This window comes from Bufo gargarizans, chromosome 1 (genome assembly GCF_014858855.1).
Source record: "Bufo gargarizans isolate SCDJY-AF-19 chromosome 1, ASM1485885v1, whole genome shotgun sequence".
NCBI classification, from domain to species: domain Eukaryota; kingdom Metazoa; phylum Chordata; class Amphibia; order Anura; family Bufonidae; genus Bufo; species Bufo gargarizans.
In genome coordinates this window covers 678,891,215-678,917,232 of record NC_058080.1, presented here as the reverse complement: position 1 = coordinate 678,917,232, position 26,018 = coordinate 678,891,215, and the positions used below count along the sequence as shown (strand labels likewise).

The window sequence follows — 26,018 nt, the reverse complement described above, 5'->3', positions numbered from 1 at the left end:
ACTGTGCCGCTACCACTACCCCTGCACAGTGCGCCTCTCTTGCCTTGTTGATCATGGTCCATATGGTGCTGCTGCTACTACTGCTCCTACTCGGGATGAGCGAATCGACTTCGGATGAAACATCCAAAGTCGATTCGCATAAAACTTCGTTCTAATACTATACGGAGCAGGAGCCCCATACAGTAGGCCTCTTGCACACGAACTTGTTTTCATTCCGTTTCCATTCCGGGTTTTTTGCGAACCGTATACGGAACAATTGATTTTAATGGATCAGCAAAAATAAAAAAACTGAAGGTACTCTGTGTGCATTCCGTTTCCGTATTTCCGTTCTGCAAAAAAATAGAACATGTCCTATTATTGTCCGCATTCTGAACAAGGATGGAAGACATTTTGCAACTTTTTTAAGGCCCCTGTGACAAAATATTGTCCCCCGGGGTCTTTGCCAATAGGGAGCGGCAGGGTCTGGCTGGGACTTTAGCCGGACAAATTCACCATCAGGTGTAAAAAAAAAAAAAAAAGTTATGAAAACGACTCCAGTCAGGGGCTAACGTGTTCGCTCCAGGCAGCACGGACTGCCGGAGGTGCGCCTAATTTATGAACAGCCGAATGAATTGATAAATTAGCCAGATGCTCCGGCAGCGCGGAGGGGGAGACAAATCCCGGTGTTTTTCTGTGTAAATGACCCCCAGTACGTTTAACATGAAAGTTGAAGGATCATTCTCCGATGACACATTCCCTGCCTTTCGGAAAAGCGCTTCTTCTCCACTGACGACTTGCTGCCTGCGTCTCCTGGGCGCCATCCTGCACCCTGCGGGCACATGTTGCCTCTCACCCCATGGGTCTGAGTCCACAGTCTGTCTAATAATAGAACGGCATGAAGTAATATTGCCATTGATGTTCTGGGGGCTTGGATTGGATGACTATCTTCACAGCAGGGGGTGGATTGATGGATCACATTTGTATTCCCGTCCTATCAATGTGCTATGATGCTAACCACGTCAGTCTGCCAGATTCCCAACCTCTTCCAGTCCCACCAAGCTTCTCAGAGGATCTTGAGGAGCAAGAAGAAGAAGAGCAGTGAGCCTGAGCTTTTTTTTTTTTTTTTTTCTTCAGGGGGGGGGAAGAACTTGATCTTCTTAATCCTCCAGGGATCCAGCCACTATGAGGATGCTCCAGCTAATCTAAGGAGAGCCAGGAGCTGCAGCCTCTTCTGGATGGCACCTCTCCACTGCTTGCCCTGCCTTGTGATCGATCTGAGGAGGAAGCCTGTGAGACCCAGGGAGCACCATGCATTGCAGGGCTGACAAGCCCAGAGCCACCGCTATGCAGCAGCAGCAAGACCCAGCAGCTCCTCTCCTCCTGGCTGATGAAGGTTACCTGCTCCTCCTATAGGAACGGCTAGGAGTTCCACTGCCACTTTCAGCTGGGTGCAGAGGCTGGCACCCTCCCCCCCTCCCCCCACCCCGCCTTGGCATTGCTTGGTGGATGTGTATGCATGACTTCTGCACCGAATGGGCGCAAAAATCGCCCCAGGTCACAGGGATCGATCTTCCAAATCGGCAGCAAACCGCTCCCCAGAGATCTTGATCGCAGGGGGAGCTCGGAGAGCGCCCTCAAGTCCCAGAGAGCCCTGGACCACTGCAAGATGGTGGGTACAGAAGACCATGGTTTTGCTTTAGTGCCACTCCCACCCCCCATCTTCTCTATTCCCATCACGTGCACATCATGCACTATTTTTAAAACTGCAGCACCTATCGGGGATGACACCCAGGTCCGCTCATAGCTCCCTGCATGCTTGGGAGGCTGGCTGCAGAGCATCGCACCCTGGTCTCGACACAGCAGAGCATTGGTCTGCGCTGGGCTGGATGTCTCCCTGCACTGTTCTGTTCATGGCTGAAATAGATGCAGCAGAGCTGAGGTTGTATGGCTTCACTGACCCCGAGCCACATGTAGCTCAGTGCATGACTGGGGTGCCTGCTGGAGATCACTACATGGCTGCAGATCATCTCACTCTCCTCAGTCCATGTATAACCTAGGTCAGGGATAGCAGAGCATTGCACTGGGCTACTGGTCCCAGTTCACACATAGAAATATATTCTGCAGAGTGTTACACTAAGCTACAGAGTAGTCCATGTACAAGCAGAGCATTGCACCCAGCTGTCTCCAGTCTATATATATCCGATGATTGGACTGTATTGAGCAGAGCATTGCACTGAGTTGTCCCCAGTCCACATATATCTGATGATTGGACTGTATTGAGCAGAGCATTGCACCCAGCTGTCTCCAGTCCACATATATCTGAAGATTGGACTGTATTCAGCAGAGCATTGCACTGAGCTGTCCCCAGTCCACATATATCTGAAGATTGGACTGTATTCAGCAGAGCATTGCACTGAGCTATCTCTAGTCCACATATATCTGATGATTGGACTATATTCAGCAGAGCATTGCACCCAGCTGTCCCCATTCCACATATATCTGGTGATTGGACTGTATTCAGCAGAGCATTGCACTGAGTTATCCCCAGTCCACATATATCTGATGATTGGACTGTATTCAGCAGAGCATTGCACTGAGCTGTCTCCAGTCCACATCTATCTCATGACAGGGTTGCACTCAGCAGAGCATTGCACTGAGCTGTCTCCAGTCCATATCTATCTCATGGTGGGGTTGCACTCAGCAGAGCATTGCACTGAGCTGTCTCCAGTCCACATATATCTGATGATTGGACTGTATTCAGCAGAGCATTGCACTGAGCTGTCTCCAGTCCACATATATCTGAAGATTGGACTGTATTCAGCAGAGCATTGCACCCAGCTGTCCCCATTCCACATATATCTGATGATTGGACTGTATTCAGCAGAGCATTGCACTGAGTTATCCCCAGTCCACATATGTCTGGTGATTGGACTGTATTGAGCAGAGCATTGCACTGAGCTGTCTCCAGTCCACATATATCTGATGATTGGACTGTATTCAGCAGAGCATTGCACTGAGCTGTCTCCAGTCCACATCTATCTGATGATTGGACTGTATTCAGCAGAGCATTGCACTGAGCTGTCTCCAGTCCACATATATCTGATGATTGGACTGTATTCAGCAGAGCATTGCACCCAGCTGTCCCCATTCCACATATATCTGGTGATTGGACTGTATTCAGCAGAGCATTGCACTGAGTTATCCCCAGTCCACATATATCTGATGATTGGACTGTATTCAGCAGAGCATTGCACTGAGCTGTCTCCAGTCCACATCTATCTCATGACAGGGTTGCACTCAGCAGAGCATTGCACTGAGCTGTCTCCAGTCCATATCTATCTCATGGTGGGGTTGCACTCAGCAGAGCATTGCACTGAGCTGTCTCCAGTCCACATATATCTGATGATTGGACTGTATTCAGCAGAGCATTGCACTGAGCTGTCTCCAGTCCACATATATCTGAAGATTGGACTGTATTCAGCAGAGCATTGCACCCAGCTGTCCCCATTCCACATATATCTGATGATTGGACTGTATTCAGCAGAGCATTGCACTGAGTTATCCCCAGTCCACATATGTCTGGTGATTGGACTGTATTGAGCAGAGCATTGCACTGAGCTGTCTCCAGTCCACATATATCTGATGATTGGACTGTATTCAGCAGAGCATTGCACTGAGCTGTCTCCAGTCCACATCTATCTGATGATTGGACTGTATTCAGCAGAGCATTGCACTGAGCTGTCTCCAGTCCACATATATCTGATGATTGGACTGTATTCAGCAGAGCATTGCACTGAGCTGTCTCCAGTCCACATATATCTGAAGATTGGACTGTATTCAGCAGAGCATTGCACTGAGTTATCCCCATTCCACATATATCTGATGATTGGACTGTATTCAGCAGAGCATTGCACTGAGCTGTCTCCAGTCCACATATATCTGAAGATTGGACTGTATTCAGCAGAGCATTGCACCCAGCTGTCTCCAGTCCACATATATCTGATGATTGGACTGTATTCAACAGAGCATTGCACTGAGCTGTCCCCATTCCACATATATCTGATGATTGGGCTGTATTCAGCAGAGCATTGCACCCAGCTGTCCCCATTCCACATATATCTGATGATTGGACTGTATTCAGCAGAGCATTGCACTGAGTTATCCCCAGTCCACATATGTCTGGTGATTGGACTGTATTCAGCAGAGCATTGCACTGAGCTGTCTCCAGTCCACATATATCTGATGATTGGACTGTATTCAACAGAGCATTGCACTGAGCTGTCCCCATTCCACATATATCTGATGATTGGGCTGTATTCAGCAGAGCATTGCACCCAGCTGTCCCCATTCCACATATATCTGATGATTGGACTGTATTCAGCAGAGCATTGCACTGAGTTATCCCCAGTCCACATATGTCTGGTGATTGGACTGTATTCAGCAGAGCATTGCACTGAGCTGTCTCCAGTCCACATATATCTGATGATTGGACTGTATTCAGCAGAGCATTGCACTGAGCTGTCTCCAGTCCACATATATCTGATGATTGGACTGTATTCAGCAGAGCATTGCACTGAGCTGTCCCCAGTATCTATCTCATGACGGGGTTGCACTCAGCAGAGCATTGCACTGAGCTGTCTCCAGTCCACATCTATCTCATGACGGGGTTGCACTCAGCAGAGCATTGCACTGAGCTGTCTCCAGTATCTATCTCATGACGGGGTTGCACTCAGCAGAGCATTGCACTGAGCTGTGCGTCTAGTCTCTGGGTGTCTGCAGTGTAACCACATCACACATCATCCTCCCTGCACTCTGCCGCCCATCCTCCTGCTATGGGCACTCGCTGTTATCCAAGTGTAAACCAGATCCTATTCTGGTGAATGCACAATCACATTACACATTCCCCAGTCTCCGCCACTTATTACAGCCCCGGATGTCACATTAGGAATCTCTGTTATTGCAGATCAGTGTGAGTTGGGATGTTAACCCTTTCATTGATGATTGGCTAATCGTTTACCTCTTTGGGCTGTTGTAAATCCTCTGTATCTAATTATTGTATTAAGATACATTTTTTTTTTTTTTTTTTTTACATTTCTAACAAAATTGTCTAAACATTTTCAAACACTCCCTATGTGTACCTGCTGAAATATTTATAATCATGCAGGAGGCAGACCACTGGTTCTGGGGGTATAAAGGGTTAAAAATAGGAACCAGAAGTGATGTTGCTTAGAAGGGGTCAGAGCAAGTGCTTGAAAGCCAAGTTCTTTCCATAAGGGATCTCTTGGTTATAATGTATGTGCCCTCATTTCCTGGCCCGTGTAGAAGACACCTGGCTGCATTCACCTCTTTGTCTAGTCTTCAGATTAGGTGGGGGGGAGGTCGTTGTCCTCATATGCACCTAGTGCTGCCATCCTGTCATATTCTAGCAATAACTGTGAGCTCTCTAGATGGTTTAGAGTAATTTTAAAAGATTCCTTATGTATGAAAATAAAATGATAAAATAGATATGCTTTATTAAACATAGTATGAAAGATGATGGTGATCAAGAACTGGTATAAAGGTGTAATAGAAAAAAAAAAATCCTGTTTCTGATGGTGATAATGTATTTTTTCCAGCTTGTCCAGGATTTTAACACCCAGGTGGCTTTGTATCGTGAACTAGTCATATCCATTGGGGACGTGTCAGTAAGCTGTCCCTCCCTACGGGCTGAAATGCAGAAAACTCGAACCAAAGGCTGTGAGATGGCGCTTCAGGCACACCAAAAACTCTCAGCAATCTCTGGGTAGGATATGTGGTTTCCATAATTCATAACCAAGCAGCTAAATCATTCTGTTGGGTTTGTCTTTGGATGAGGGTTTGCTCAGAGGTCTTTGCAAGGACACTAAGCTGTTATCGTGTATCTTAGAGCTTCCTTCCATTTATGGCTTCAGAAAGCACCCAAAACTTGAATGTTGGTGTTCTTCTGAAGACATGAAATCAAAACCAATGTCTTCTAATGACCTTCTGTCACCAACGTTAAGGGTAGGTTCACACTGAGGATTTTTGTGATAAAATCCGCTGACTATCCCACGGCAGAAACCGTTGCGCTGTGCTGCAGTTTCTCCAGTGGTCTAGGTTTCCTTTTGATGTAGCTAAACCATGAGCAGGCTTTCTTTCGACTTTACGAAGGGTCTGAGCAGTAACTACACCAAGAATAGACCTGTATATTCTTGTTGTGGTCTTGAAAACCGCGCAGTAAAACCCCTCGACTGCTTGGACTGTGATGCTGCCTCCCATTGAAAACAATGGGAGGCATATTCAGCACAGGTTCGGCCCCATTTTCGGCACCGAATCCGCACTGAAACCCGTGCCCAAAATCCTCTGTCTGAACCTATCCTCAGATTGCAACCATATTGTAAATAGCGCTGTTGTCTATGTGTAATATGTGTATCTCTGGTGGTAAAGCCTTGTCTGTAGGACACTCCTATTGCCCTCATCCTCGTGTGATGAGAATTTCGGGAACTTTATCTGACTCAAGGTGACTTGGTTAAGACAAGTTGAGAAACGCTGGTCTAGGAAAGCGTGCCATGATGGCAACCATTAATCCTAATGACTGCCCTTTTTGCCCTAAATTGCTGATACCATATACAAGGTGGGATCTCGTACACCACATATGAATATGATGGACCCAGTTTTGTTATTTAGGGTCAATGATCGCTAAAAAAACTAAACTGACCTGAAAATGGAGGTTATTTCACATTACTGTGCCGATGATGGTAAAATATGGCCGTAAACTGTTACTGTCTACTCTTTAAGAGAATCTTTTTGTTGACTGGTCTTGTTTTATGTTTAGAATGCAACTGATATATCAAGAAATGCAGCCCAACCAAGCCATCTGTTCTCAGTGATTTCAACAATGATATCAAGAAAGCAAGTAAAAAGCATCATTTGGCTTTAATAAGCTGGGAATTATGCATAACATTTTATATCATATTCAGCTAAATGAGTTGCCCTTGGTCTCATAGACCTGGTTTGCAGCTGACTATGAGACAGTTGCTTGGCAGGAATGCTCTGGATGATTCAACACCCGAGTAGGCAAACATTTCCTGCCAGGAACCATGCATGTGGCATGCAGAAGATGGTACTGCAAATTTTCTGCATGCCCATTTATCAGTGATGTAACCATAAGTTATCATACAGTAAGTCACTTGCTCCACATCTCTGCCCTCTTCTTCATACATGACATTCTTGTTCTTTCCTCTAGGAAGCTCCTATTAGTCATCAGAGAGTGTGTGAGGTCCACAGTGGCTAATAGCCCTGCTGGAGGCTCACAGAGCCCTACATGATTCACAACTGAGCATTTCACTAGAAAAGATTGATGGCAGGCATCCTAAAATGTGAATCCTACGAGGACAATGTTTTCCTAGAAGAAGCCAGCAAGAGAACAGTCTGGTTACGCAACATGAAGATCTACTGGTCCCCTACAGCAGTGTTTCCCAACCAGTGTGCCTCCAGCTGTTGCAAAACTACAATTCCCAGCATGCCCACACAGCCAAAGGCTATCCGGGCATGCTGGAAGTTGTAGTTTTGCAACAGCTGGAGGCACATTGGTTGGGAAACACTGCCCTACAGTCTACTAGTAGATCATCATCTACTGTGCTCTAAGGGTGTCTCTACCCTCACAGAGAGCGGTGCTTTTCACCCCCATAGGACTATATGTCGGAAGTCTTCATCTCTGGCAGATTTTCCCCACCATGTTTAAAGGTGACCTAACAGGAGAGACAGCCGGCCATACCCCTTATGCACATGCATGCTCGGGGAGAGGGAAGTAAACCCCACTGCCAGGCACCCCATGCATGCTTTTAGAACCAAAGGAATGGGTATGTTGAAAATTTTAAATGCTCGACCTTTCTGTACCCTGACATCTGACATTGAGAGGAGAGTGAGAATACCACCATGCACATTAAACGGTCTGCCAATCTTTCCAAAATGTCTGAGATGGGTTTAACCCTTTACATTAGGAGGTGACAGTGTTGCCCTAAAATTGATACATTATATTATTCTTAGTACAAGGATTATCTCTTGTTGCTTGGGCCCTGCACTATGTATAATGTATCAGGCAAATGTATCATTTTTATCCACAGTGTTCCACAGGGGTTTTCTGGCACTTTTATATTGGATCAGTGGGGCCCATCACCCTGCACCCTGCTGATCAACTGTTCTGAGTAGCTGCAGCATCAGAATTACAGAGTTCCTTTCATTGTGTTGTGGACAATGCCGGTTCCTGCAATGCTGCTCCCATTCACATCATTCCTAAAGATAGACCATAAATACACAAAGGACCATAAACCTCCTTAATTTATCATGTGCACATTATTTTCAGTATTCGCTACATGGGTGATTACGAACATCCCTTTTCTCTGAATGTCTATGCAAAACCTAAGACTTAGGATGGGTTCGCACTAGTGTTATGCCATTCCATTATAGGTTCCACTTCTAACGGATTAAAATGAAATGCCCAGACAGAATGCAAAATGGAAGCCTTTAAAGGGGTTCTCCACAAATTAAGAAATTATAAATATGTTCCCAAATATCTTTCATTAGTTATAATGGCTCATTTTGTCTGGGGAGCAATGATTAGGAGAAATAAAATGGCCGCCGTCCTATTAGTTCACACAAAACCTGTCCTAATCACACAGGAGGACAAGTTACTTCACAACACTGAGCTAAAGAGCTGCCTCTTCCTCCTCTCTGCTCTGCTTGTCAGGGATTATCATCCTGAATACAGTTTAATAAGATCTTCAACTGAATCTCTGTAGGAATGGAGTTCATAAGGAGACATGAAGTACAGCGAGGAGGTGGGGATGTGGTAATGAGCAGCTGCACTTGTATGTAGTCTCCATTACCACATTACATGTCCTGTCCGTCCTCTTCTCATGAACTCTAATCCCACAGAGATTAAGCTTAAGATCATATTAAACTGTATTCAGGATCATAATCCCTGACAGGTAGCGCAGAGAGGAGGATTAGGCATATCTTTAGCTCAGTGTTGTGAAGTAACTTGTCCTGCTGTGTGATTAGGACAGGTTTTGTGTGCACTAATAGGATGCGGGCCATTTTATTTCTCCTAATGATTGCTCTCTAGACTAAACAAGTCATTATAAGTAATGAAAGGTATTAGGGAATATATTTATAATAAAGTAATACTTAAGTATTTTCATTTTCTTAATTCCCAGAGAACTCCTTTAAGAGCTATTCCGTTTTGCTCCGTCCTAATAGAAGTCTATGGGCAAGCATAACGGATCCGTTATGCTTGCCCATAGACTTCTATTAGCATGGAGCAAAACGGAATGCCTTTTAGAAGGCTACCATTTTGCCTTCTGCCTGGGCATTCCTTTATATTCTGTTATAAATGGAACCTATAACGGAATGCAATAACGCTAGTGCGAACCCACCCTTACCTGTTTGGTAGTGTCCCCATCATGAAACACTGCATGCTGCATTTTTTTAGCTGCACATGACAAAGCCTGAATAACGTTGGGCTTTACCTATGCTAATCTTCGAAATGATGTTCCTTGTGATGTTTTCCGTTATTAGAGAGAGCCTCAGCCTCAGGGTGCATTCACACGACCTTATGTATTTTGCAGTCCACAAGACGCGGATCCTCAAAAAATACAGATGATGTCTTTGTGACGTCCATGTTGCATCCGTTAGTTTTTTTCCGGACCCATTGTAACAATGCCTATTCTTGACTGCAAAACGAACATATGGATACGGACAGCACACGGTGCACTGTCTGCATTTTTTGCGCCTCCATTGAAATGAATGGGTCCCCATCCAATCCGCAAAAAATGTGGATCAGATGTTGACCAAAAAAAATACAATCCTGTGACGGCACCCTAAGGCTGGGTTCACTAGCGAATGATTAGCTGCATTTCTGTTTCTAATCTACATCAGAAAAAAAAACGCACCGAAGGGTGCATGGACGTGCTGCGGATTTTCTTGCAGAAGTTTCATTCTTGGCATTGGAAAGGGTGAAAGCCACAGTATAAATTGACATGCTGCAGATTTAAAATCCCCACCAAAGGTCAGTTTCTGCTGTGGATTTTTTCGCCCATTTTCTCCCTAACTTCTCCGCTTCACTTCCAGGATGTATACTTCCATTTTGATACTGCTGCAGCCATTCGCTGGCTGCAGTGGTGACCTGCTTCCCTTGCATCCCTTGACCATTTGACATAATGTAAGGGGAGCAGTTCACAAGCTATATCATGTCCATGTGACGTATCACCCTGGAGGGTCACCTGACTAACCCATCCGTAACTGTTTTCACGCTCTCTTCCCTAGTTTTAGGATGTATAGCAATATTCAAAGCAGGCGATATGTTTTCAATTGAATGCAATACTGAACGCCAATAAGTACCACTAAACTAAAACCTTGGCATAGGAAAATAACTGAGGCAAGTTGATGGCCCCTTACATACCATTGTGAAGATAAAGATGTGTTCACTGCTGCTGTCTGAATCTGATTATCTGCTATGGTGGTATGGCACCCCAAAGGCCATCCCTACTCAGGAGCATTAACTGGTCACCTCAGAGCCCAGTACATGGCTGGTGAGAGTAATACATCAAACATCTAAGATTCAGCCTGGTGATTACAAGAAGGGAGTCCCCAAAAATCAGGGAAGCTGTAATGACAAAGAACGGAGACACAATTATTGAGAAATGGATGTATTTGCTTGTAGAGGTTTCAGTGCAATACCGTATTTACCCACTTGTTCTTTCGTGATGATGAAAAATGAATAACTTTACCATAAAGGGAGTAGAATATTGATGATCAAGCCTCAGGATGGGTCATCAATATCAGATCAGTGGGGGTCTGACTCCCAGCACCATCATCACCGCCAGTGATGTCATGTCCATCGGTCACATGACGTATGTGCAGCTCAGTCCCTGGGTTCAACTGAATGGGCCTTGGTTGCAATACCAAGCACAGCCACAATACAATATACAGCGCTGTACTTTGTATGCTGTGAAAAGACTGCAGCGAACATCTATGCCCTTTCAAAGAGCTGATTGTTGGGGGTGCCAGGAGTCAGACCCTCACTAATCTGGTATTGATGACCTATCCTGAGGATAGGTGAACAATATTCTACTCCCAGAAAACCCCTTTAAAGCGGGAAAAAATTAAAAGTTATTTTATACTCAAATAAAAATGAATAAAGCTTAGGAATTTACTTTCATTCTGAATGCTGCCTCAATGTCACCATTCTAGGTCACGGCTCCTCCACTTTCAATTTTTTTCAGACATTAATTATTTTGATTTGGGCAACAACCAAATAACTTTTAAACTGCTTGTCCAGTCTGTAAACTCTATTTAAAGGGGTTGTCTCGCCTTTACTAAGAAATGGCCTATCTCCCTACAATCAGATATTCAGATGTAGTTCTGGACGTCCCACTAGAACTACAGAGCACCATCAACCTTGTAGAGGAGGGAGCAGAGCAACAGTGACGATTTTTTAGTTAATAGATGGTGGTTAGAGAACAGTAGGAAAGAGTGTATCTTGCTCTGGAGGACCTGTCCTGTCCTCCACTATACAGACAAGTTTGATTTGAATTTGCACTGTGTAATGCTTCAGTTTCCCTGCAGTGGCACTGGCTGGACATGGAGCGCTTACTGCCAGGTTTCCCTACAGATTACAGCTGATCTCCTTATTGACAAGGGAGCTGTCTAAGGGCTCATGCACATGACCGTATTTTCTTTCCATGTCCGTTCCGTTTTTTTTTGCAGCCCGTATGCGTTCCGCATTCACTTCAGTGGGTCCGCAAATAAGCGGAAATGACTCTGTATGCATTCTGTTTCTATATGTCCGCAAGTCCCTCCTGTAAAAAATTAGAACATGTCCTATTATTGTCTGTTTTGCAGACAAGGACAGGCATCGTTACAATGGATCCCCCAAAAAAACGGATGCAACACAGACGTCACCCTTTTTTTTGCGGACTGCAAAATACATACGGTCGTGTGCATGAGCCCTAACCAGTAGGAATTGGCTGAAGCAGAGAACCCTTTAAGTGACATGAAATTAAAAGGATTGTGTAGCCCTAGTATACTGATGACCTGTCCTCAGGGGCTCACAATCTAAGTTCCCTATCAGTATGTCTTTGGAGTGTGGGAGGAAACCAGAACTCGGAGAAAACACAGGGAGAACATACAAGCTCCATGCAGATGTTGTCCATGGTCAGATGTGAACCTAGAACCCCAGCGCTGCAAGGCACCAGTGCTAACCACTGAGCCTGTTTGTTTTTCTCACTTATATAGTGCTGATATATTCCACAGCACTTTACAGACATCATCATCACTCGCTGTCTCCAATGCGGCTTACAATCTAAAGCCCTTTTAGGTTTTAAAAAGGGTCTTTGGAGTGTGGGAGAAAACCCAAGCAAACATAGGGAGAACATACAGATTCCCTGCAGATATTGTCCTTGGTCACATTCAAACCTAGGACACCAGCGCTGCAAAGCTAACCACTGGCCGCAGTGACCTCTTCAAACAGGTGATTGGCAGAGGTGCCACTAGTCAGACCCCCACCGATCTGATATTGATGATAGGTCATCAGACCGGGACCTGCACAACCCCTTGAAAGAAATGGAGTCCAACGACTTGCACCATGCTGTGAAGGAGACATCTCCTCCTGCTGAACACTGTCAAGCAAGCAAGAATGGTGTTTTCTGTGACGGCAGAGTTAACGTTTCAATACCAGATTGGCCTAAATGTAGGAGCCTCCACTCATGCATTAGTTGGCAGCAAGTCGCCTGTCCCTGCGGCACACTAGATGAAAGCTGGAAGCACTACCAAGCAAAGATCCAGCCTGACAGGTTAATCCTCCGACTACTGACATACTGGAGTTTACCAGATTAAAATATTTCTCAATAAGCATTTTACAGTTTATTTCCAACTTTCCCAAGAGGACGGGAAAGCACAGCAAAGTGGAGATTCATGCCTAGAGTGTGTTTGTATGGAGGAAGCTGCTGAAATATTTATGAGCTGTCGTGTAATTGTAGTGCACAGGCTTAACCATACCAAAGCTGATGTCAAAGAAAAATCATTTTTTCGTGATTTAAGGTTGAATTATGATGAAGAAATACTTGTGCTCGATCGGCTTTGTAGAACACGTTGACATTAATACTGCATCACCCAACTTGAATATAAAAGGGCGTTCTGTACAAACAGGTCATAAATACACCAAAGCCTCTTTTATACTTGAAGGGGTTGTAGAAGATTTTTTAAAAATAGTCTGCTTTTTATCCATAAACAGCGCCACACTTACCCATCAACTCAATTTGTAGGACATCTGTCAGCAGATCTGTACCTACGAAACTGGCTGACCTGTTACATGTGCACTTGGCAGCTGAAGGCATCTGTGTTGGTCCCGTGTTCATATGTGTCCGCATTGCTGAGAAAAATGAAGATTTAATATATGCAAATGAGCCTCTAGGAGCAACGGGGGCGTTGCCATTACACCTAGAGGTGATTTTATTTTTCGGCGTAGCATATGTAGTAGTTGCAGTTATTTTTACATGGTATGTCCGTTTTCTATGGAAATGATAAATCTTGAAGTGGCCAGGAAGGATACATTGACCTCAGTAGAGAGGACTCTTTGGACTCATTAGCTCCCTGACTGCTGGAATTTCTCCAGGCCAGGTACAGTATATGTGATATAAAGGCAAATATATTTCTTTCCTTGCCGATATATATATATAAGAGACTAGCAGAAGGACCCGGCTTCGCATGAGTATATTTCATCTATTTCATTTAATGTTTCTGTGTGTTGTTAAAAGATATCGACAGTATCCCCCATAACAGTGACCTCTACATTACCCCTTAACAGTGAACTCCACAGCCCCTCACCCCTTAACACTGAACCCCCCACAGTGCCCCGCCTCCTTAAAATGGGACCTCCACAGCAGCCCATCCCCTACAGCAGCCTGCCCCTTTAACAGTGAGTTTCACAGCCCCCCACCCCTTGACATTGACCTACTCAGGGGCACGCCCCCTTAACAATGACCTCCACAGTACCCCGCTGCCTTAACAGTGACCTCCACAGCAGTTGCCTCTTTAATAGTGGCCCTGCCCCCTTAACAGTGCTCTCCACAGTGGCCGCTCCTTTAACAGTGACCTTCACAGTGCCCTGTCTATTAACAGTGACCTCCAAAGTGTCCGCCCCTTTTAAAAGTGAACTCCACAGTGCCCACCCCTTTAACAGTCACCTTCACAGTGCCGGCCCCTTTAACAGTGACTCCACAGTGCCGACCCCTTTAACAGTGACATCCACAGTGCCCGCCCCATTAACAGTGACCTCGACAGCGCCTGCCCCTTTAACAGTGACCTTCACAGCACCCGCCCCTTTAACAGTGACCTCAACAGCGCCCGCCCCTTTGAAGGTGACCTCCACAGCGCCTTCCCCTTTAACAGTGACCTCCACAGTGCCCGCCTCTTTAACAGTGACCTCCACAGTACCCGCCCCTTTAACAGTGACCTCTACAGCTCCCGCCCCTTTAACAGTAACTCTCACCGTGCCCGCCCCTTTAACAGTGACCTCAACAGTGCCCGCCCATTTAACAGTGACCTCCACAGCGCCCTGTCCCTTCAATGCTAGGGCTACACGACAACATGTGTATCAAAAACTTTTATGATAGGCTATGGTGTCGCACTGCAACATGCTGCGACTGCGACACGTCAGTCGCAAAAAATCCATCCAGGATGGATGCATGTAGCAGTGTAGTTGTGCCCTATGGGCCCTTATTGTCGTCCTGTAGCCCTAGCCTAAATCTGACCTACGGCAGTGAAGAATAATGGCTGGGTCGTTATCGAAACCTGTAAAACTGTGTGTATGGCAGTTGGGATTTGAAGAGAAAGGCTTGTTTTGGCAATTTTTTTTAAAATATCTTAGGAACAGTACGTCCTAGAGGCCTGAGACCCGGTCGGTTCAGTCATTTGGTTGATCATAAAGAACAGACAGACAGACATCCAGATAGACAAACAGAAATTCATTTTTTATATATATATATATCTATATATATATATATATAAGAGATTAGCAGAAGGACCCGGCTTCGCACGGGTATATTTAATCTATTTCATTTTCTGTTTCCGTGTGTCAAAAAAAGATATCAACATTTTACCCCATAACAGTGACTTCTACAGTACCCGCCCCTTAAACAATGACCTCCACAGTGCCTGCCCCTTTAACATTGACCTCCACAGTGGCCACCCCTTTAACATTGACCTCCACAGTGGCTGCCCCTTTAACAATGACCTTCAGAGTGCCCGCCCTTTTAACAGTGCCTGCCACTTTAACAGTGACCTCCACAGTGCCCACCCGTTTAACAGTGACCGCCCCTTTTACCATTGACCACCCCTTTAACAGTGGCCTTCATAGTGACCGCCCCTTTAACAGTGACTTTCACAGTGCCCGTCCCTTTAAAAGTGACTTTTACAGTGACCGCCCCTTTAACAGTGACTTTTACAGTGACCACCCCTTTAACAGTGACTTTCACAGTGACTTCCCCTTTAACAGTAACCGCCCCTTTAACAGTGACTTTCGCAGTGACCGCCCCTTTAACAGTAACTTTCACAGTAACTGCCCCTTTCACAGTGACCGCCCCTTTAACAGTGACTTTCACAGTGACCGCCCCTTTAACAGTAACTTTCACAGTGCCGACCCCTTTAACAGGGACCTTCATAGCGCCTGCCCCTTTAATAACAGTGACCTCCACAGTGCCCGCCCATTTAATAGCAGTCTAAAACCTTCCCGGATACCTTATGTACCTGTGTGCCTAATTTGGTGAAGATCGGTCTAGTAGTTTGGTCGCATATAAAAAACGTCTAGACATCTAGACAGACAGAAACTCATTTTTATATATATAAGAGATATACATACTGTATGTATATCTATATATACAGTCATGGGAAAAAATTAGGACACCCTTTGAAAGCATGTGGTTTTTTGTAACATTTTTAATAAAAGGTTATTTCATCTCCGTTTCAACAATACAGAGAGATTAAAGTAATCCAACTAAACAAAGAAAACTGAAGAAAAGTCTTTTCAAGATCTTCTGTAAATGTCATTCTACAAAAATGCCTATTCTAACTGAGGAAAAAGATAGGACACCCTTGCCCCTAATAGCGAGTGTTACCTCCTTTGGCTGAAATAACTGCAGTGAGACGGTTCTTGTAGCCATCTACCAGTCTTCGACATCGGTCTGAGGAAATTTTACCCCACTCCTCAATGCAGAACTTTTTCAGCTGTGAGATGTTTGAGGGGTTTCTTGCACGTACAGCCCTTTTCAAGTCACCCCACAGCATCTCAATGGGATTCAAATCTGGACTTTGACTTGGCCATTCCAGGACTCTCCATTTCTTCTTTTTCAGCCAATCTTTGGTTGATTTACTAGTATGTTTTGGGTCATTGTCATGTTGCATGGTCCAGTTCCGCTTCAGCTTTAATTTTCTAACTGATGGTCTCACATGTTCTTCAAGCACCTTCTGATACACAGTAGAATTCATCGTAGATTCTATGATGGTGAGCTGACCAGGTCCTGCTGCAGCAAAGCAGCCCCAAACCATGACACTTCCACCTCCATGCTTCACAGTTGGTATGAGGTTCTTTTCTTGGAATGCTGTGTTTGGTTTACGCCAAACATGTCCTCTGCTGTTGTGTCCAAATAATTCAATTTTGGACTCATCTGTCCAAAGAACATTATTCCAGAAGTCCTGGTCTTTGTCAACTTTATCTCTGGCAAATGTCAGTCTGGCCTCGATGTTTCTCTTGGAAAGCAAAGGTTTCCTCCTTGCACACCTCCCATGCAAGTTAAACTTGTACAGTCTCTTTCTGATTGTAGAGGCATGTACTTCTACATCAACAGTAGCCAGAGCCTGCTGTAGTTCTCGAGATGACACTTTAGGGTTTTTGGAGACCTCTTTTAGCATCTTGCGGTCTGCTCTTGGGGTGAACTTGCTGGGGCGACCAGTCCTGGGCATGTTGGCAGTTGTTTTGAAAGCCCTCCACTTGTAGACTATCTTCCGGACAGTGGAATGGCTGATTTCAAAATCTTTTGAGATCTTTTTAAATCCCTTCCCAGACTCATAGGCTGCTACAATCTTTTTTCTGAAGTCCTCTGACAGCTCTTTTGCTCTCACCATGGTGCTCACTCTCACTTCAACAGTCAGGAGCACACCAAACTAAATGTCTGAGGTTTAAATAGGGCAAGCCTCATTCAACATGCAGAGTAACGATCTACTAATTATGTGCACCTGGTGTGATATACCTGTGTGAGATCTGAGCCAATTTAAGAGGGAATACATGTGAGGGTGTCCTATCTTTTTCCTCAGTTAGAATAGGCATTTTTGTAGAATGACATTTACAGAAGATCTTGAAAAGACTTTTCTTCAGTTTTCTTTGTTTAGTTGGATTACTTTAATCTCTCTGTATTGTTGAAACGGAGATGAAATAACCTTTTATTAAAAATGTTACAAAAAACCACATGCTTTCAAAGGGTGTCCTAATTTTTTCACATGACTGTATATATATATATATATATATATATATATATATATTGTAGGAAGGCGCAAGGGTCCATCGTTGACGGAAGGTACAGTATGTGTTACCAAGGTTCCTGGCCTCGGTGAAGTAAGAGCAGTTATTTTCAGGTGTTAGCGGCAGCTAATGCTAATTGACACTTTGCTATTTTAGTATGGCTGTATAGCTGATCCAGGACTGCTCTTATTGGATGTAGTCAAAGCGATGGGTGGGTGACTACTCCCCACGTTCCAGGCTGGGTCTTGACTGGCCTATAAAAAACCCAGCCAGCAGTGTGAGCTGGGAGTGATTACCTCTCTCTGACAGAGGAGCTCTGGCAATAGCTGGTGTGGAAACTGAGCCCTGTGCTGGGCTGAAAAGCTGAGACCTGTGTGTTGGGAGAGCAGGCCACCTGAAGCCTGCATTTGGACTGCTGGAGGCAGAACCGCTGACAATGTGACGTTGTTTTGTTATGCATGAACTTTCTACTTGGTGTAAACAAACACCAACTTTTCAAAAAGTGTTTTTGTTTGACCTTATGTGTGAATAAAAACGGACATTTTAATTACGAACTTGTACTTTGCCTCTGTACTGCACCAGCTTAGCTCAACTACCAGAGAGAATCCCCACAATTGGTGGAGGATGCAGGCAATTGCAGTGAGGTTGGCATGAAGGTCGAAATATTTTGTTTTTCCGGGCACGGTTGTATGTCTTATATCAAACCAGCGAGATTACAACCCGTATGCCTCAACAAAATGGAAGCTGTCGTGAAACTCCCCGTGGAAGCTAACCTGCAACAGCGGGAGGCCAATAAGCAACAGCAGGAAACAAACCAGGTGCTGTTACATGTGATGGCTTTACAAGCAGCAGGAGCATCTCATGCGATCGCCATGATGACCCCCGCAGACGACGTTGAGACCTATTTGGCAATCTTCAAGAAGGTAGCCGTGAGAGAGAAGCTACCCTGGGAGCAATGGGCTGAGGTTGTCGCTCCGTTCCTGGTGACTGGACCCCAGTAGGTGTATTTTGACTTACCGGATGATCAAGCGGTGATAACCTGACAGTAAAGGGTAAGATCCTGGCGAGACTGGGGGTTCATGTATTAGTCCGGACCCAGTGGGTGCATCAGTTGGAGTGCATCGGCTGAACCCGCTAGGCCCCAGTATTATACCCTATTACACCTGTTGCAAAAATGGCTGCAACCTGACGTGCTGAGTTCCACTGCTATGTTGGAACGTCTGTTGGCTGATGTGTTCTGGAGGGCTTTGCCGTACCACCTCCAGCACTGGATCGGCCAGGTGTCTCCTGGTAATGCCCTTGAGATGGTGGACCTGGTGGAACGCTATGAGGCTACCAGGAATTTGAAAGGGTGTTTGTTTGGGAGGGGGGCAGCCAAACCTCAGCAATCTCCATCTCAGACCCAGAGACTTATGCCAACCAAGCCCGTCCGGGGTATACCCCCCATAGACCTGGCTCCAATAGTATGCTAGCTGTGTCAGGAGTCTAGCCATGTAAGGGCCGACTGTCCCCATCAGGGTGAACCCATGGAGACTAACTATGGATACCGCAACTCGTTGTACGCCAGGAAGCTGTGTGCATCAGGTATCCCATACTATAGACAATAACCACCTGTGCCAGGTAGAAGTGGGAGACACTCTGTCAGTGGCTTTGTTGGACTCAGGGAGTCTGGTGTCCCTGGTAAGAGCTTCCCTGGTGCGGCCCGACGAGTATACTGGGCGAAAAATTGGGGTCGTATGCATACAGGCAGATTTAAAGGACTATCCCACCGCTCTGGTGACTCTATCCACGGGAGGCGGCAAGTGGACCCACGAGGTGGCCGTTGCCACCACTTTGCCTTATGATTCTGAACTAATAATAAAGACTTCCCGGTCCTGTGGCCAGCTGTGAGAGTTTTTGATGCCCCTGAATCAGGAGTAACTTCAGCAGAGTGGCCTGGCTCGGGCGGGAAGCCAGAACCCTGGGAACCCGAGGCCAAAGGGACAGCAGTAGGGGTGACCCCCACTTCGGTTTCGGTGGAAGAGGTGGAGATAACTCCGCTGAAAGTGTTTGTAGGAGGCGTTGAGGACTTGCCGCCGTGTCCTGAAATGGCATACTTTAATGTACCCAGTGAAAATTTTGGAACTGCACAACAGCGGGACCCAACCTTATCCCGGGCCTGGGAGAATGTGGTAATAATTGATGGTGCACCACAAAAACCTGGGGCTGAGTCGATGTTTCCCTGTTTTGTCATTGACCAGGAAATGCTGTAGCGGGTAAACAAACTATGGGGTGAGCATATTGCACAGCTGGTGGTGCCCAAGGTGCATTGCAAGCTCGTAGTCTTGGGGGTCACTTGGGGTGGCAGAAAACGCAGGACCGGATACTACTGCGGTTTTATGTGTTCAGAGAGGTAGAAGAGTTTTGTAAGTCTTGCCCAACCTGCCAAATAAAAATCTTCCAGACACATTTTCGGAGCCCCCTGGTGCCTGTGCCGATTATCAAGGTCCCGTTCGAGCGAATCGCTATTGATCTCATAGGCTCAGTACTGAAGTCCGCTAGAGGGCACCAACACATAGGCTTAGCAGGCGCAAAATGTGCGGGGAGGAGACTCGAGCATGGTGCTTGAGCATATGCGGTACTCGGCCGAGTACCGCCATGTGCCGAGCATAGCGAAGCTCGAACCGATCATGTATTCGGCCGAGCATGCTCGCACAACACTACAGGCTACCTAAAGCCTGCATTTAGACTGCTGGAGGCAGAATCGGCGACAAGGTGACGTTGTTTTGCTATGCACAAGCTTTCTACTTGGTGTGAAAAAACACCAACCTTGCAAAAAGTGTTTTTGTTTGACCTTATGTGTGAATAAACACAGACATTTGAATTACGAACTTGGACTTTGCCTCTGTACTGCACCCGCTTATCCCAACTACCAGAGCGAATATATATATATATATATATATATATATATATATACACCAGTGGATATAAAAAGTATACACACCCCTGTTAAAATGTCAGGTTTCTGGGATTAAAAAAAACGAGACAAAGATAAATAATTTTAGAACTTTTTCCACCTTTAATGTGACCTACAAACTGTACAACTCAATTGAAAAACAAACTGAAATCTTTTAGGTAGAGGGAAGAAAAAATATAAAAATAAAATGATATGGTTAAATAAGTGTGCACACCTTTAAACTAATACTTTGTTGAAGCACCTTTTCCAGTTCCAGCTGAAGAAAAACAGCCTCTTGGCATGATGCTGCCACCACCATGCTTCACTGTGGGTATGGTGTTCTTTTGGTGATGCGCAGTGTTGTTTTTGTACCAAACATATCTTTTAGAATTATGTCAAAAAGTTCAACCTTGGTTTCATCAGACCATAACACCTTTTCCTACATGCTTTTGGGAGAATTCAGATGTGTTTTTGCAAAATGTAGCCTGGCTTAGATGTTTTTCTTCGTAAGAGAAGGCTTTCATCTTGCCACTCTAACCCATAGCCCAGACATATGAAGAATACGGGAGATTGTTGTCACATGTACCACACAGCCAGTACTTGCCAGATATTCCTGCAGCTCTTTTAATGTTGCTGTAGGCCTCTTGGTAGCCTCCCAGACCAGTTTTCTTCTCGTCTTTCCATCAATTTTGGAGGGACGTCCAGTTTTTGGTATTTTCACTGTTGTGCCATATTTTCTCCACTTGATGATGACTTCACTGTGTTCCATGGTATATCTAATGCCTTGGAAATTCTTTTGTACCCTTCTCCTGACTGATACCTTTTAACAATGAGATCCCTCTGATGCTTTGGAAGCTCTCTGTGGACCATGGCTTTTGCTGTGGGATGCGACTAAGAACATTTTAGGAAAGACCAACTAGAACGGCTGAACTTTATTTGGGGTTAATCAGAGGCACTTATGCAACCACATTATTTTAGTTTTTTCTTTCTGCCCTCCACCTGAAAGATTTCAGTTTGTTTTTCAATTGAGTTGTACCGTTTATAGGTCACATTAAAGGTGGAAAAAGTTTTAAAATGATTTATCTTTGTCTCGTTTTTTTTTTACATGACAGAAACCTGCCATTTTAACAGGGGTGTGTAGACTTTTTATATCCACAGTTTGTATATATATATATATATATATATATATATAGTGGCGTACATAGAGATGTAAGGGCCCCATAGCAAGGATCACACCAGGTCCCCAACACAGGACATAAGGGTTTCTGCCTAGACCCTTTTCAATGACTCTTGGCCCATTTTTCTACTACCTCATTTGCTAAAAGTTCCTTTAGAGGGCAAAGTCGTGACCAAGTTTTCACCTCCAGTAGAAGATTAGATAATCCCAACTAAGACTGGGCCCCCTCTTGCCCTGGGCCCTATATAAATATATATACATATATATATATATATATATATATATATATATATATATAACTCATCTCTATGTCACCTGCCTATTTTACAGTAGGTATGTGACTTATCAAGGACTACAGGTCCTCATGAAAAAAAAAAAAAAACTGTTAAAAACTGATACACTGGCAGTTTTTCATGGCCATTTTGCATCCATGTGTGCATCCAATTTCTTCGGTCTATCTGTTTTTAATGGCAATTAAAAAAACAAATGTATTTTATTGTTTTTTTTTTTAAACCCTAACCGCTGGGGTGCTCTAACTATTTATTATGCCCTTCTGTAGGGGCACCAGGACATATATTGGCCCCTATAGTGCTGTCAGTATATATTATGGCCCCTTTTGTGCCCCCAGTACCTATAATGCCCCCACTACCTATATTGCCACCCTTAGTACCCCCAGTATCTGTAATGTCCCCCTTTGTGCCCTCATATATACAATGGCCCCCAAGATAATCCTGACAAAAATAATAAATTACCTTACCATAGACAGGGCTGAGAACACTCGTTTCGCACTGGAGGCAGTAGGACCCAATGATCCCAGCATGATCACGTGATGTCACAATGCTGGAAGGGCCAGGTTCTGCTTCCTCCAGTGCGGAATTTGTGTTCTCAGCCCTGTCTGTGATGAGGTGAATATATATTTTTTTTAACTAACTGCCGACACACTCATGTACCCGTTTTAACAGCCGTTAGACAGGTGCACTTCTGTCTAATTGGCTGTTAAAAACGGGTCCTTTTGATTTCAATGTGGTCCATCTGGCCATCAAAACAGGCAAAAATAGAACATGTCCTATTTTTTGAGGGCTGCTATTCACTAGCCGGTAAAAATTTGCATAGATTGCAACGGTTCTGAAGATCGCCGTGTGACTGCCGTTTAAAAAATTTCCGTTTTCCACTGTTGTTTGAATGTAGCCTATTAATTTCATGAAACATCTCTTTAAATAGTAAGGCATTGTCTGAATCTGGATTTACACTTTCCAACAAGCAGCCAATTATCGAGAAGGAAGCATTCCTGACAATTAGCTGCTCGTTCAGTGGAGGTAAAGAGTTGCATTTACATGAGGACAAGGGATGGCTACTGTGTTCTCTCATCCTCATACAGCAGCATTGTTTCCAGGCAGCAGATTGCTGTTTACCTGCAGAGTATAGATTACAGCTGGCGATACATATGAGATGTATATTGGTAAAAACAGCTGTCCCATCATCAACCGCCCGTCTAATGTGTGCGGGGGCCTCCTGACTCTCTCAATATATCCTAGGGAGGAACAGAAATTTTTAATGTTAGCGCATGATTACTTACATACTTGCCTGAGGAAGTCAATATCGTTGTACTCATTTGAGTACTGTGGATGCCTCTGTTATGGGGGCAATATACAGTATCTCACAAAAGTGAGTACACCCCTCACATTTTTGTAAATATTTTATTATATCTTTTCATGGGACAACACTGAAGATCTGAAACTTTGATACAATGTAAAGTAGAACACACACAGAAAAAACTAAGATAAAAACATCCTGCACAATATGATATGGAAAAGTGCAGCTGTCCCTGGCCATATCAGTAAAGAAAACCACATAAAACTACAGATGCACTTTGTAAAGTAGATGCAAGCACTATATATGGACTAAGCCCTCATTCTGATATGATAATATGTGAGACACTTAGCCAATATATTTTGATCAAAACACATCTGAGCCCGTCTGCCAAGTGCCAAGGTAATCTCAGGTCAGGCGGGTCCTACGCTAAACCTACCTAAGCCATTGGACTTCTATGTTCAGGAGCGCAGATGCTGCACATATGGTGTGCTGCTCCTAGTCACCTCCATGTGCATCATGCAACCAATGGGAGGAGGAGCAAGCACAGCCATATGTACCACCTAATTAAGGCGCTCTATTGGATAGGAAAGGGGGCAAAAGTGCAGAAGAATGCTACTCCCAAGATAATAGGTGCGCATTCACACTTGAAGGTCGTACATATGGCTATCCAATAGAGCGCCTTAATTAGGTGGTACATATGGCTGTGCTTGCTCCTCCTCCCATTGGTTGCTTGATGCACATGGAGGTGACTAGGAGCAGCACACCATATGTGCGGCATCTTCGCTCCTGAACATAGAAGCCCAATGGCTTAGGTAGGTTTAGCATAGGACCCGTCTGACCTGAGACTACCTTGGCGCTTGGTAGGCGGGCTCAGATGTATTTTGATCAAAAAATATTGGCTAAGTGTCTCAGATATTATCATATCAGAATGAGGGCTTAGTCCATATATAATGCTTGCATCTACTTTGCAAAGTGCATCTGTAGTTTTCTGTGTTTTTCTTTAATGATATGGCCAGGGACATCCGCACTTTTCCATATCATATCGTGCAGGATGTTTTTATCTTAGTTTTTTCTGTGTTTGTTCTATTTAGCATTTTCTTGAGGGAGTGGCACCTTCAAGTGTGAATGCGCACCTAATATCTTGGGAGTAGCATTCCTCTGCACTTTTGCCCCCTCCCCTATCCAATAGAGCGCCTTAATTAGGTGGTACATATGGCTGTGCTTGCTCCTCCTCCCATTGGTTGCATGATGCACATGGAGGTGACTAGGAGCAGCACACCATATGTGCGGCATCTTCGCTCCTGAACATAGAAGCCCAGTGGCTTAGGTAGGTTTAGCGTAGGACCCACCTGACCTGAGACTACCTTGGCGTTTGGTAGGCGGGCTCAGATGTATTTTGATCAAAATATATTGGCTTAGTGTCTCAGATATTATCATATCAGAATGAGGGCTCAGTCCATATATGATGCTTGCATCTACTTTACAAAGTGCATCTGTGGTTTTCTGTGGTTTTCTACAATGTAAAGTAGTCATTGTACAGCTTGTATAACAGTGTAAATTTGGTGTGCCTTCAAAATGACTCAACACACAATCATTAATGTCTAAACCGCTGGCAACAAAAGTGTGTACACCCCTAAGTGAAAATGGTAAACTTTTGTCCAAATAGCCATTTCCTCTCCCCAGTGTCATGTAGTCTCGTAGTGTTACAAAGTCTCAGGTGTGAATGGGGAGCAGGTGTGTTATATTTGGTGTTATCACTCTCACATTCTCTCATACTGGTCATTGAAAGTTCAACATGGCACCTCATGGCAAAGAACGCTCTGAGGATCTGAAAAACAGAATTGTTGCTCTACATAAAGACGGTCTATCCTATAAGAAGATTGTCAACAACCTGAACTGAGCTGCAGCATGTTGGCCAAGACCATACAGTGCTGTAACAAGACAGGTTCCACTCAGAACAGTTGAGCTCAGCGTAATATCCAAAGGTTGCCTTTTCAAAATAGACATTTGAGTGCTGATTGGTCTCCATGGCTATCATCCCAGCAAGAAGCCTCTTCTAAAGACGATGCACAAGAAAGCCCGCAAACAGTTTGCTGAAAACGAGAAGACTAAGGACATGGATTGCTGGAACCATGTCTTGTGATCGGATGAGACCAAGATAAAATTATTTGGCTCAGATGATGTCAAGTGTGTTTGGCACCAACCAGATGAGGAGTAGAAAGACAAGTGTGTCTTGTCTACAGTCAAGCATGGTGGTTGGGGTGTCATGGTTTGGGACAGCATGAGTGCTGCTGACTGTGGGGAGCTACAGTTTATTGAGGGAACCAATGAATGCCAACATGTACTGTGACATACAGAAGCAAAGCATGATCGGAAACTGGCCTGCAGTGCAGTATTCCAACATGATAAAGACCCCAAAAACCTCTAGGACAACCACTGCCTTGCTAAAGAAACTGAGGGTAAAGGTGCTGGACTGGCCAAGCATGTCTCCAGACCTATTCCTATTGAACATCTGTGGGGCATCCTCAAAAGGAAGGTGGAGGAGCGCAAGTTTTCTAACATCCACCAGATGTCATCATGGAGGAGTAGAAGAGGATTCCAGTGGCAACCTGTGAAGCTCTAGCGAACTGTATGCCCAAGAGAGTTAAGGCAGTGCTGGGAAATAATGGTGGCCACACAAATATTGACAATTTGGGCACAATTTGGCCATTTTCACTTAGGGGTGTACTCACTTTTGTTGCCAGTGGTTTAGACATTAATGG

General features: G+C 44.7%; 1 protein-coding gene across 1 annotated transcript in view; it reads left to right on the top strand.

Moving 5' to 3' along the window:
* Positions 1-1,070: 1,070 nt before the first annotated feature.
* LOC122936242 (regulator of G protein signaling 7 binding protein) overlaps positions 1,071-26,018 on the top strand; it is a 129,355-nt gene continuing 104,407 nt past the window's right edge. The window contains exons 1-2 of the mRNA XM_044292343.1: positions 1,071-1,648; positions 5,595-5,761. Coding sequence (XP_044148278.1) covers positions 1,496-1,648; positions 5,595-5,761 — 320 coding nt within the window. The 5' untranslated portion in view covers positions 1,071-1,495. The remainder of the gene's footprint in view (positions 1,649-5,594; positions 5,762-26,018) is intronic.